Genomic DNA, 13,783 nt, shown 5'->3' with positions numbered 1-13,783 from the left:
TTTGTCTGCAGCCTCGTGTTCAGAGCCGTCCTGCGGTGTCCATGCAGAATGTATGGAGACCATAGGGAGCTTCACCTGTCAGTGCCATCCTGGATTCCTGGGCCCACCACGCTGTGAGGATGGTAAGTAAACATTGTCAAGAGAAGCCAGGTCACAACACACATTCTCTTAAAACCTAACTTTACCCATTTTCAACCTATCTTCATACAATTGGTCCTCACTAATAATTAGTGAGGACCAAATAATTATAAGATGGCACCATTTCTGCCTACTCACTCTGTGTCTCAGAGAGGGCTGTGGACAGTTGACATCATCGGTGGGGAATCCAAGCTAATAGAAACTGCAGGATTTCTATTCCTGTAAAGTTAGCATGCTATAATGGGAGCCGTTGTTCTCACATTAATAAAAAAATAATAATAATTATAAGTCTCGTTTGAAAAAAAAAGAAAGAAAAAAACAACAACGGTGATGTCACTGATAGACGGGTTTCTGAACTGTTCACAGCCCTCCTCTGAGACACAGACCAAGTACACAAAAATACCATATTTACAATATATGAAGTGGGTCCTTAAGTGAGACCAAAACCTCATGTTATTTTCATTTATACAGTATTTATTATATTTCTTTGTCATTATATGATGTCAGCCATTGCATGCAAAGCGCTGTTGGCTCCGGAGCAGGGCTCTGTCGACTGTGTCCACCCCTACGGACCTCATCGCTTCAACTCTTCCTGCCAATTCTATTGTGACCTTGGATATCGGCTGGTCGGGTTACCCATTCTCTCATGCCAAGCCACCGGCCAGTGGGACCACCCTGCTCCTCTGTGCCAAGGTATGGGCATAAAAAGAGTAGGTTTGAACCAAAAATAGATACATAAAAACTAAATAAACCTTTACAATGCTACCTTTTTCAGTTGCTCAGTGCGCAGATCAAATCACTGCCCCCAGTGGAGGGATTATGAACTGCAGCCATCCCATTGCACCTAACAGTTACAACTCCACTTGTGAGTTTGGATGTGATGATGGCTATGAACTCAATGGACAGAACCAGATACGTTGTGATTCTACTGGTCAATGGACCACCAGTGTCCCCACATGTACAGGTAATGTGTCATAACTTAATGTATTTAAGCTTGAGTTGTACTTTGTCTATACGAACATTCCACTTTAGGCCTACTATTGTGTCCTAGGTTTCAGGGTTCATTTAATAAAATTTGACACGGTAGGACACACAGTATATAAACAAAAATGTTTGACGCTGAAGTGTGTGTGTCAAACCTAACCTGACTCCGCCAGATGGGTCGGTATTGAGTTCACAAGTTTGGCTGTGAAACAAGTGTGAAGCAAGCTTCTTCCATCTGGCGGAGTCAGGTTATGTCAAACCTGCTTACATCAATCACAAAATATCATCCAAACCTTACATTGCAATCATAAAATATCATGAACTAATCTTCATATAACATCATAAAACAGAAGCAGGAAATTAAATTCCGGTGGATCCTAAAGCAGCATCACAGTAGTTTGGGCAAGCGCAAGGAGTGTACAGCTGGAAAACAGATTTACTCCATTGCTCCAGTTACCAAGAGTAACTCAGACAGTAAAAAACTACATGAAGAGCAAAATGATTGTGCCTGACTTTCTGATTGTGGGTGACTCTGCTGTGAAAGATGTAAAAAGCATATGAAAGCGAAAAGCAAAAGTGCTATGCTTTCCCTATGACATGGGTCTCTGAAACGAATGAGAGAATCTCGGATCTTTCTCGTCGCTGCACACCCAACGGTGAAAACCCTGATCTTGCTCATTGGTATATGTGACATAGAAGGAAAAAGGTGTCCCCCTACCACCTATGAGAGGCGAAGATGAGAGATTCAGCAATCTGTCTGCACTGAGCAAATGGCTTTCAACTGCATGAACCTACAAATCCGTGCACTTTATTGACAATTACATTTTTTTGTAGGACCACAGACACCTTTTTGCTGACGGAATCCACCTTAATAAGTTAGGTGTAAGATTGTTGATCTCAAATGTGTTCTACTCGCTGGGTGTCCCACCTACAGACCGGAACACAAGAATCCAAAACAAGACTCCCCGCAGATATAGTGCTGAGCAACCCCCCCCCCCCCCCCCCCCCCCCGCCAAGGCTGGTGGAGAAGAAATAAAAACAACTGAACTCACAGATAGTGCTGAGTGTGAAAATCTGGAGGAATGTCATGCCGACCCCCAGGAGGAGATTACAACAGACCTTATAGAGAGAGGTTTATCAATGACAGTCAAGAGGAAGAATTTAAAAAACCCAATCACCCTCCTCCTCCTCTTTTTTCATATTTCCCATCTCTCTCCTTGAATTCACTAACAACATGAAAGACTTGATAAGCGATGGAACAAAACTCACTCCCCGGATCAGACGCCCAGCTCCGCCATTACCAAATTTGCCCCAGAAAATAACACAGTTATGACCTCCACCCACCCCTCCTCCACAACACCATCGAAGTCACACTCTGTCCTCCCAGCAGACAGGCCCAGCTCATGCTGCCACTGGTTTACAAAATACATTTGATAACTGATATCAACCGGGTACAGACTGCCTAGCAACAAACATTTATGGCCTTCAACAGCCTTCAAGTCAGGACCCCATACTCCTTTAGCCTCAAAAAATCCTGTTTTGATACAGACGAACAGGGAACCGGAAACACTCCAGATCTGCTAATATAGCAAATTTAACATGCATTCAGCCACAACCTGCCCTGTCTTCAAAGGACCGATAATACTTCATTAAAATTAGCACGTTTAAACATTAGATCGTTGTTTGTTAAAGCAGGCTTAATCAATGAGTTTATTATTAATAAGAATTATTTATATTTTTAACTATAACGTGGTTAGATCAAGATAACAATGCAGCTGTTCTTATTAAGGCAACACCTCCCAACTCTAAATTCATTAGCAAAGTTAGGGTACATACATCTGTGACCTCACTAAGAAGCAAAACTGGCGGTGGAGTTGCCATTCTGTTCAAAGATTCCTTCCAATGCAAGAAGATATCGCATGGAACATTTGCCTCCTATGAATATGTAAGGCTGAAATTCAGATTCTGCCTTATGAGGAGAAAATATGTCTATTATGTCATGTAGTAACTTTGTATTAGGTTTTGCTTCAGGGGGGTTTGTGATGTCAGAGATCTGGTGTCATGCTTGCACAGATTATTGTGTAGTATTACAGGAGCAGAGCCACACCGCCAAATACAATGCATGAATGTAATACCATTGCAACATAATGGTTTTCATCTCGACGTGAGTGAAATAAGTCATTGGTAAATCATTTATCAATGATATTGGTTTCATTGTGAAATTATTATTTTCCTGTGAAACTCTCTGTAAATATGAATTGAAATACTCAACTGCAACTTTCACGTTTCCTGTTTCGTCCTCTTTTGCAAAACCACTACCGTAGTGACCTACTGTAAATCCTAATGTTTATCTGGCCCGTCTTTCCACATCCTGCTCAGATAATAGACTCTGGCGACACTTGTCATCAGATCAGGTCACACCATTTGTGTTTGGATTTGGCAAACAACATAATGTTGAATGCAATTCTATGTGAATAAGTAGGTGGCATTTCCCTTGACTGTATTACATCTAGATCAGGGATCTTCAACGTTTTTCAGGCCAAGGATGTCTTTGCTGAGAGAGAGATGAACCAGGGACCCCCACTACTTGTTGTGTAACATTTTGTTGCAGATTAAAAGTTTTCATAGATTTCATAGGTAGCTTCAGACTATGAACAGTGTTGTGTAAATTCATGTTTGTTTTGTTTTGTTTATTTCAGACATTTAACCACTTACACCCTCAATACTTAGGGTGCGTTCGGAAATACAGCACTGAGCGCACTGGCCAATAGAAACTAATAGGCGAGTGTGCTCCGGTGCGCAATTTCCGAACGCACCCTAAGTAAACTTGACCTTTGGCTCTGTACTTGGTTTTCTTTTTTCCCCCTCTACACCAAACCTCTTTGAAAAGCAGATCTACAAGCTCGCAAAGATCGGCTATTTTTGGCTAAAGTTCTCCTCAGAGTAGGGACGCTAGGGTTCAAGTGGTTAATGTAAAAAGAAAGTCCTATCACACAAAGATGTGACCCCCTTGTAGTAACTCAGGACCCCCTAAGGGTCCTGGACCTGGACCTGTTGAAGACCCCTGATCTAAATGATTGTCTTGACTTACATAACACCCATATTATGTTAGTAAAATTCATCTGAAACTATTACAATTAATTGATTGATCCCTATGTGTCATAATGAGTAATATCTCAATATTTGTGTTTCTTCTCAGCTGTAAGATGTCCCCGTCTCTCCCCACCTTCTATGGGTAACATGACATGTGTGGACCCCCTGAAACCTTTCTCATTTAGCTCGTCCTGTCACTTTACCTGTGAGGAGGGCTATTCTCTGATGGGAAACAGCACACTCAACTGTCTGGCCTCTGGACAGTGGAGCAAACAAACTCCTGTATGCACAGGTCAGAGAATGGCTTTATTATCCTCTTTCTAAAAGTAAATCTGAATTGCATTTGTCTTGGTGACTGTGGCGTAGTGATAACTTCAGGAGAAAAATAAATTGCACAACCTCTAAAAATGTAAACATAGTCAAATCAAAGCTGTTTTACTCCTTTGCAGTGATACGGTGCAGCAGCCTAAAAGCTCCCCCTCATGCCTCTATGCAATGCCAGGACCCTTTGGGAGAGTTCAGCTATGGTTCAACATGCACCACACAGTGTGAAGAGGGATTTAATCTGATTGGCGCTAACTCCACCCAGTGTTTCTCACGGGGCAACTGGAGCCATGCCCTTCCTCTCTGTCAGGGTACAGTATAACCACAGAGGTTTGAGTAATATTGTGTTGCCAGCTAAAATGTAGCTGGCAACTTCAACTTTTGCTGTTTTACCCCTACTGCTTGAAAGTATAATGACATGTCATAATCAACATAAGAGTTTGATTTGGTCTCCAGTCCCTGGGCCCCAAACTGCTTAATCTTCTATTTTATCCTGGTAGTTAAAGTTAGTGTTATAGTGTGTGTCAACCTGAGACAGAATGCTGAAACAGAATGCACCTATGTGGCCAAATGGAGCAAGGAAGTCCCTGTCTGCCTTTGTAAAACATCTGGGTCTTGATTCTTGACTATGGACTTATGCCACCACCTGCTGGGAGAAAGAACACAGCCTTTCTTGTGGAAGGATAGTGCCATAATAGTCCTTAAATAATGTTATGGTACTTTATTACGTTTTCAACTTAAATCTTCTGGGATTTAGCTGATGCTCCCATACAAAGTTAACAGGTAGGAGTTAAAGAAAGTTTCAAGAAGACATTTGATGTTCCAAACCATCCAGGTTTAGGATGTATGCATACTGATATCCTCCTCTCTCTCTCTCTCTCTCTCTCTCTCTCTCTCTCTCTCTCTCTCTCTCTCTCTCTCTTCTCTCTCTGTCTCTCTCTCTCTCTCTCTCTCTGTCTCTCTCTCTCTCTCTCTCTCTCTCTCTCTCTCTCTCTCTCTCTCTCTCTCTCTCTCTTTTCTAGTGAAGAGATGCAGTCACCAAATGTCTCCCCCTCATGGATCTCTATCTTGCTCTGACCCTCATGGTCAGTTTAGTTTTGGTTCTCGGTGTAATTTGACCTGTGAAGAGGGCTTTCTGGTGAATGGGACGGCTGAGACAGAGTGTAGCTCCATGGGCATTTGGACCAGAGAAGTCCCCCCCTGCCTAGGTAATAAGTTACGTTAACAGAGATTAAAGAATGGCATATAATCATCCCTGCTCAAAGGACCGTTTTTAGTAGAATACGTCTCTGTAACATGTCTCTCTACATTCGCTCATATATTCACTTTTGTTATTATCACCTCAGGAGTTATTCACTTAGGTTTACATAGGTCAATGGTAAGAATCATTTCTTGTAGGAAACACCTATGGACACATAGCTTTAATATTCTAGACTGGTGGTTTGGCCTGATGTGAATTATGTTCATCTCAACATCCTTTCTTCATTGTCTCCCTAAAGCACGTCCATGCCCCCTACTGGACATTGGTCCACTTCATGGTTGGATGAATTGTAGCCATCCTTATTCCCCTTTCAGTCACGGCTCCCGCTGTGACTTTGGATGCATCGAGGGGTTCCTGCTGAGAGGAGCACCAACAATACACTGCAACGCCTCGGCTCTCTGGAGTCAAGAGTCTCCCAGCTGCCAAGGTTGGAGTCAAACATGGATTTAACCTTCCATTTGCGATCAGAGCCTCAATCAAGTTTTGTGGTGGTAGAGGACCTTACAAACAGGATGGAAAGCAGGGATGAGGTGTACAGCTAGGTGTAGAATGACAAGCCAGGCAGAGATGGTTGCAGAGTTGAGCAGTTGTGTTGAACTACTTATTACAATGAGCAATAAGCAGTAGGCATTTCCCTTGTCTAATTGTTGTCTAATTGTCTAATTGTCAAACATTTCATGTTAGTCAAAATGCAATTCTATTGAAACTACTTGATTCATCCCAATGTGTCATAAGTGACTTCTCAATATTTGTGTTTCTTCTCAGCTGTAATATGTCCCCGTCTTTCCTCACCTTCTATGGGTAACATGACATGTGTGGACCCCCTGAAACCTTTCTCATTTAACTCCTCCTGTCACTTTACCTGTGAGGAGGGCTATTCTCTGATGGGAAACAACACACTCAACTGTCTGGCCTCTGGACAGTGGAGTAAACAAACTCCTGTATGCACAGGTAAGCAGGGCTTTATTCTCTTTCTTTCTAAAAATAAATCTGAATCACAATGAGAAGTTTTATTCAGAGTGTGAGTAAGTTATCTGTCTTTGTGACTGTGGAAAAGTGAACAACATTCCACATCTTATAAAAATATGTATAAATGATGTATGTGCCACAGTCAAATCATAGCTTTTTTTACTCCTATGCAGTGATACGGTGCAGCAGCCTAAAAGCTCCCCCTCATGCCTCTATGCAATGCCAGGACCCTTTGGGAGATTTCAGCTATGGTTCAACATGCACCACACAGTGTGAAGAGGGATTTGATCTGATTGGCGATAACTCCACCCAGTGTTTCTCACAGGGCGACTGGAGCCATGCCCTTCCTCTCTGTCAGGGTACAGTATAACCACAGAAGTTTGAGTAATATCTTGTGTTCCCAGACCCAAAGTAAATACTTCTGCTTTTTCAGTTTCTAACCCTATAATAATAATTGTGCCCCCTTCAGTTCATGTTGGGGTCTTCGCGAGTTATCGCGACAGTAAACTTTTCACATAGGCTACATAGAATTTCTCTATATTTAGTTGTTGGATCGATTAAGAATATGTTTTGTAGGGAACCCTGTTGAAACTGTAATAGTCTGGAGTGGACAGGTGGTTTGGCCTGACGTTTATCCATTGTTCATTGTCTCTCAATAGCACGTCCATGCCCCCTACTGGCCATTGGTCCACTTCATGGTTGGATGAATTGTAGCCATCCTTATTCCCCTTTCAGTCACGGCTCCCACTGTGACTTTGGATGCATCGAGGGGTTCCTGCTGAGAGGAACACCAACAATACACTGCAACACCTCAGCTCTCTGGAGTCAAGAGTCTCCCAGCTGCCAAGGTTGGAGTCAAACATGGCATAATTACACATAACATAGCTAGCTACCATTTGAAATCAAACCTGCTATATCACAAGCAGTGGTGGAAGAATTACTCACATTTGTTACTTAAATAAAATCAATACCACAATATGGAAATACTCTGTTACAAGTCAGAGACCAGTATTACAAATGTACTTGAGTAAAAGTATAAAAGTTTTGGCATCAAAATATACTTAAAGTACCAAAAGTAAAAGTAGTCATTGTGCAGAAGGTCCCATTTGACAAGTTAAAAATGTATGAAAAATCTTTTGAAAATAGGCAATCTACAAGCTCACAATGCGTCGCATCGCGATTATTGTGTTAGTAAAATTCATCTGAAACTATTAAAACTAATTGATTGATCCCCATGTGCCATAGATTATTTCTCAATATTTGTGTTTCTTCTCAGCTGTAAGATGTCCCCGTCTCTCCTCACCTTCTATGGGTAACATGACATGTTTTGACCCCGTGAAACCTTCTTCATTTAACTCCTCCTGTCACTTTACCTGTGAGGAGGGACATTCTCTGATGGGAAACAGCACACTCAACTGTCTGGCCTCTGGACAGTGGAGCAAACAAACTCCTGTATGCACAGGTAAGTCACAGGAGGGATTTATTATCTTTATTTCAAAAAATCAATCTGAATTTGCTTTTGTCTTGGTGACTGTGGCAAAGTGATAACTTCAGGAGAAAAACAATATTGGACGACCTCTTAAAATATTTATAATTTGTCATGTTTATGTGTCAAATCAAAGCTTTTTTTTACTCCTATGCAGTGATACGGTGCAGCAGCCTAAAAGCTCCCCCGCATGCCTCTATGCAATGCCAGGACCCGTTGGAAGAGTTCAGCTATGGTTCAACATGCACCACACAGTGTGAAGAGGGATTTGATCTGATTGGCGATAACTTCACCCAGTGTTTCTCACAGGGCAACTGGAGCCATGCCCTTCCTCTCTGTCAGGGTACAGTATAACCACAGAGGTTTGAGTAATATCTTGTGTTCTCAGACCCAAAGTAAATACTTCTGCTTTTTCAGTTGTAACCCTATAATAATAATTGTGTCCCCTTCAGATAATGTTGGCGTATTAGCGACAGTAAACTTTTCACATAGGCTACATAGAATTTCTCTATATTTAGTTGTTGGATCGATTAAGAATATGTTTTGTAGGGAACCCTGTTGAAACTGTAATAGTCTGGAGTGGACAGGTGGTTTGGCCTGATGTTTATCCATTGTTCATTGTCTCTCAATAGCACGTCCATGCCCCCTACTGGCCATTGGTCCACTTCATGGTTGGATGAATTGTAGCCATCCTTATTCCCCTTTCAGTCACGGCTCCCACTGTGACTTTGGATGCATCAAGGGGTTCCTGCTGAGAGGAACACCAACAATACACTGCAACACCTCAGCTCTCTGGAGTCAAGAGTCTCCCAGCTGCCAAGGTTTGGAGTCAAACATGGCATAATTACACATAACATATTTACCATTTGAAATCAAACCTGCTATATGAAGAAGTACTCACATTTGTTACTTAAATAAAAGTATCAATACCACAATATGGAAATACTCTGTTACAAGTCAGAGAACGGTATTAAAAATGTACTTGAGTAAAAGTATAAAAATGTTGGCATCAAAATATACTTAAAGTACCAAAAGTAAAAGTAGTCATTGTGCAGAAGGTCCCATTTGACAAGTTCAAAATGTATGAAAAATCTTTTGAAAATAGCCAATCTACAAGCTCACAATGCGTCGCATCGCGACTCACAATGCGTCGCATCGCGACTATTTTGTTAGTAAAATTCATCTGAAACTATTCAAACTAATTGATTGATCCCCATGTGCCATAGATTATTTCTCAATCTCTGTGTTTCTTCTCAGCTGTAAGATGTCCCCGTCTCTCCTCACCTTCTATGGGTAACATGACATGTGTTGACCCCCTGAAACCTTCTTCATTTAACTCCTCCTGTCACTTTACCTGTGAGGAGGGACATTCTCTGATGGGAAACAGCACACTCAACTGTCTGGCCTCTGGACAGTGGAGTAAACAAACTCCTGTATGCACAGGTAAGTCACAGGAGGGATTTATTATCCTCTTTCTAAAAGTAAATCTGAATTGCATTTGTCTTGGTGACTGTGGCGTAGTGATAACTTCAGGAAGACAATAAATTGCATGACCTCTAAAAATGTAAACATAGTCAAATCAAAGCTGTTTTACTCCTATGCAGTGATACGGTGCAGCAGCCTAAAAGCTCCCCCTCATGCCTCTATGCAATGCCAGGACCCTTTGGGAGTGTTCAGCTATGGTTCAACATGCACCACACAGTGTGAAGAGGGATTTGATCTGATTGGCGTTAACTCCACCCAGTGTTTCTCACAGGGCAACTGGAGCCATGCCCTTCCTCTCTGTCAGGGTACAGCCACGGACGTTTGAGTAATATCCTGTGTTCCTAGAGTGTATAGGCTACTTCTCCTTTTGTTGTTGCACCACTATAATAATAATAATGATAATAATAATTGTGTCCCCTTTAGTTATTGTTGGGGTATTTGCGACAGTACAGTTTTCACATTTGGCATTTGTCCTCTGCATTTAGTTGTTAGATCAATGGTAAGAATAATTATTTTGTAGGAAATTTTGTATTAGTCTGGACTCTGTAGTGGACTGGTGGTTTGGCATGATGTGATGTTTATCTTTTCTTCATAGCACGCCCATGCCCCCTACTGGCCATTGGTCCACATCATGGTTGGATGAATTGTAGCCATCCTTATTCCCCTTTCAGTCACGGCTCCCACTGTGACTTTGGATGCATCGAGGGGTTCCTGCTGAGAGGAACACCAACAATACACTGCAACACCTCAGCTCTCTGGAGTCAAGAGTCTCCCAGCTGCCAAGGTCGGAGTCAAACATGGCATAATTACGCATAACATATTTACCATTTGAAATCAAACCTGCTATGTCACAAGTCTGTCCTGCTATTCGGCCTGCATGCAGTCAGAATAGCATCCTGAATTAATTCAACACAGGTATTCTACATGTTGAATGCAATTCTATGTAAATAAGTACGGTCTGTAGCAATAATTCTTTGGCTTTGACATCTTCTCTGACAATGTGTTATATTCCTAAACTGGTACTTTACGTGGTCTGCTAATGATTGCGAACTCTTGTTTTCTCCACAATACAGTAGTCCTGTGTGAGGCCCTACCTACTCAGTCCTCTCCCCTGTTCATGAACTGCTCTCACCCCCCCCTGGGGAACTTCAGTTTTGGCTCCCAGTGTCTCTTCACATGTGATGACGGTTTTGCCATGAATGGAACTGACGTGCTGTCATGTTCTTCCACTGGGCGGTGGATTGACACCGTACCCACCTGCACAGGTAAGCTATGTGAAATGATACTGTACCCAGGTGCACAGGTTAGCTATATGTGCAGTGGAATGACAGCGATCACAAACAAAAATCACTTACCCTACCTTCAAGTTAAGCACACCTGTGTCGTGCAGCTAAAATAGTAGATCTACAAGCTCACAACGGTTGCATCACAGCGCATTGTGAGCTTGTTGATATGGCTATTTTCCGTGCGCAACCCCGCTGTGCAACCAAAGCAAAAAGTAAAAATGAAGCATTAGAATTATTTTGTATGAGATCAGAGTACTGTATAAGGAATTTGTGCTGATGATGCATTTGATGGTTTTGCGTTCCAGAGGAGGGTATTCCATTAGGAGCTGCTATGCTGATGTATACAGGCATTGGGGCAGGATCTGCTGTTGCTGTGCTTGCCCTAATAGGACTTGGTCTACTGATTGCTAAGCATTTTACCAACAAGAAGAAAGGTGAGTCCATCTGAGAGGAGAGATTTACACAAACTATACATTGGTTTACTGAATGTGTTTTAAGTATTTCATTCTCATTTCTATAGGCATCATGGACTTTGAACCATCATTGTGGGAAGAGACAGTGAATCCGGCTTTTGAGAGTTGAATCTAGAGTCTTTTTTTTTTTAAGAGATTCGTTTTTTGGATGTGGAAGTCCCTGTTGTATAGAGATGAGGTGAGATGTCGAAAATTGTGTATTGATTTGTAATTGTTGTCCCACTGCTTTGTTTTGTTTTTTTGCTTTTTGTTTGGAGCCTAGGGGGAGGGGGGATTGTATGTGTGTTTTCTGTGGTCTCTTGTATGCTATGCCTACAGTATGTGTGTTTTATGTGATCTTTTTGTATGGTATGCTATGCCTATGTACATGTTTATAACATAAAAACTGTAAAATAAAGTTGTAAGTTTGGCACCTGAGCTTGGTTTGAAATGCATGCCTTTTTACGTCATGGCACTGCAAGAGTTAGCCCTCTATAAGAAGGTCTCTTTGTGTGTCTTTGTGTGTGTCTGTTTGTTGGATCGTGCTGAAACATGCCCAGGATTGAAGCTGACAAACGTCATCAATGTGACATCATCGGTATGCCAGAATAAATAATGCAATATGTGTGCATGCTCCGTAATTGTCATTTAAACTAACACACAATGTAGTGTGGGGTGTTGGCAGAGTGTATAAACTCAACCTAAGGAAACTAATGAGAGACAAACAGAATGTGCTGACATCTGGGAGAGAGAGGTACCAACTATTTTATAGGGCCGCTGGGAGCGCTGGCCAGGTGCTCCCAATGCACCTAACTGGAAACCCCAAGTTGGCCCAGCCTACAGGACCTGTGGGAGTGACGCTTGTATTTACTATATTGTTCTGTGAATGTAATTGAAAAAGAATACAGAATAAACCAAACTTTACAATGAACATTTGATATCCCTCATTGTGCGACTCGGCTAACTAACTAACCCTAAACCCAAGACCAAACCTCTAAGTACATTTACTCAAGTACTGTAAGTAGCCTAATATGTTGAGGTATTTTTTACTTTACTGGAGTACTTAGAATTTTCAATGCTTTTACTCCTACTTCACTACATCATCTCACTACAACAGTTCGCACTATTTGCGGTCGAGGACAGGCTTAATCAAAATAAACTCGACGTGACTGCACACTGCATACAATTAAACGTTATTTTAAAAACACTGATTTGTGTATCAATGGTGATTGTGCAGAATTAACAGTCAACCTGTGAATAACCCAAGTACAATGTCAGTCTGTGTGAGACAGTCTGTGAATAATATTTTATTTTATTTTAGGCAGCTATCTCCTCTGTGCCTTAATTGTCTGAAATTGCACCCTCTACCATAATGGTATTCTACCATATGAATCTGTCAATCATATGTATTAATGTAATTCACATTTTCACCCTTTATTCTCAGTAAAATATTTGATATGTCAAAAATATGTAGGTATTTGTTTTACTTTACTGGAGTATTTGCAATTTTCAGTAATTTTACTTCTACTCCATTACATCTCAGAGGCAAATATCATAATTTTACTCCACCACAATTATTTGAAAACTTTATACTAGTTAGGCCTACTTTGTAGATTTTGATTATTATCACTAAAGATACATTAACCACTTCAGCCCTATAAACATTTCTGCCATTTGAAAATAGCAGATCTACAAGCTCACAATGCGTTGCCACGCAACGCATTGTGAGCTTGTAGATCTGCTCAGTGTCCACTCTTCGTTACGTCACCGCCCACGCCCATCGCAGGCGGCTTTGCGGGTGATATCAAAGCCAGAGCGCCTCACCCAGCTCCGTTCCGTCAGCAACGATAGGACATCCGGTTTTTGAGCTAGCAACAATAAGGTTTCCGGTTGCCTTCAAAATAAGATCGAGAATTTGTAATGTTTTTTAAAAGACACAAATCTATTTAAAAAATACATTTATGATGTATGTCTTTTAAATGGCGCATACTAGAACACTTCTAATTGCCAGGTTTTTTTTTTTTAAAAGACACATTTATTGAAAAAATACATTTATGATGTATGTCTTTTAAATGGCTTACACTAGAGCAGTGGTTCTCAAACCTTTTCATGTCAAGGACCCCCAAATTGATATATATTTGTATTATATTATTGTATTGTATTATTATTTGTATTATATTTGAAAATATCTTGTGCCAGGGACCCCCAGAAGAGAAGATTTGTGTTGCAAATTAAAAAGTTCAAAAGATTTTTCAAAAATGTAAAAAAATAGCAGATCTACAAGCTCGCAGCACGGCACAAAGTG

At 41.2% G+C, this 13,783-nt stretch overlaps 1 protein-coding gene across 1 annotated transcript in view; it reads left to right on the top strand.

The window, feature by feature from the left end:
* The window catches only part of selp (selectin P), a 30,700-nt gene extending 18,291 nt beyond the window's left edge, over window positions 1-12,409 (top strand). Inside the window, exons 20-38 of the mRNA XM_084066038.1 lie at window positions 12-122; window positions 646-831; window positions 914-1,102; window positions 4,322-4,507; window positions 4,665-4,850; window positions 5,562-5,747; window positions 6,039-6,227; window positions 6,566-6,751; window positions 6,943-7,128; window positions 7,429-7,617; window positions 8,046-8,231; window positions 8,413-8,598; window positions 8,888-9,076; window positions 9,513-9,698; window positions 9,860-10,045; window positions 10,336-10,524; window positions 10,814-11,005; window positions 11,332-11,460; window positions 11,547-12,409. Of these exons, the coding sequence (XP_083922164.1) occupies window positions 12-122; window positions 646-831; window positions 914-1,102; window positions 4,322-4,507; window positions 4,665-4,850; window positions 5,562-5,747; window positions 6,039-6,227; window positions 6,566-6,751; window positions 6,943-7,128; window positions 7,429-7,617; window positions 8,046-8,231; window positions 8,413-8,598; window positions 8,888-9,076; window positions 9,513-9,698; window positions 9,860-10,045; window positions 10,336-10,524; window positions 10,814-11,005; window positions 11,332-11,460; window positions 11,547-11,608 (3,299 nt within the window). The 3' untranslated portion in view covers window positions 11,609-12,409. The remainder of the gene's footprint in view (window positions 1-11; window positions 123-645; window positions 832-913; window positions 1,103-4,321; window positions 4,508-4,664; window positions 4,851-5,561; window positions 5,748-6,038; window positions 6,228-6,565; window positions 6,752-6,942; window positions 7,129-7,428; window positions 7,618-8,045; window positions 8,232-8,412; window positions 8,599-8,887; window positions 9,077-9,512; window positions 9,699-9,859; window positions 10,046-10,335; window positions 10,525-10,813; window positions 11,006-11,331; window positions 11,461-11,546) is intronic.
* Window positions 12,410-13,783: the final 1,374 nt, after the last annotated feature.

The sequence above is a fragment of the Gymnoscopelus microlampas genome, assembly GCF_963454915.1.
Source record: "Gymnoscopelus microlampas genome assembly, chromosome: 9".
In the NCBI taxonomy this organism is placed as follows: domain Eukaryota; kingdom Metazoa; phylum Chordata; class Actinopteri; order Myctophiformes; family Myctophidae; genus Gymnoscopelus; species Gymnoscopelus microlampas.
This window is presented reverse-complemented; position numbering and strand designations above follow the sequence as displayed.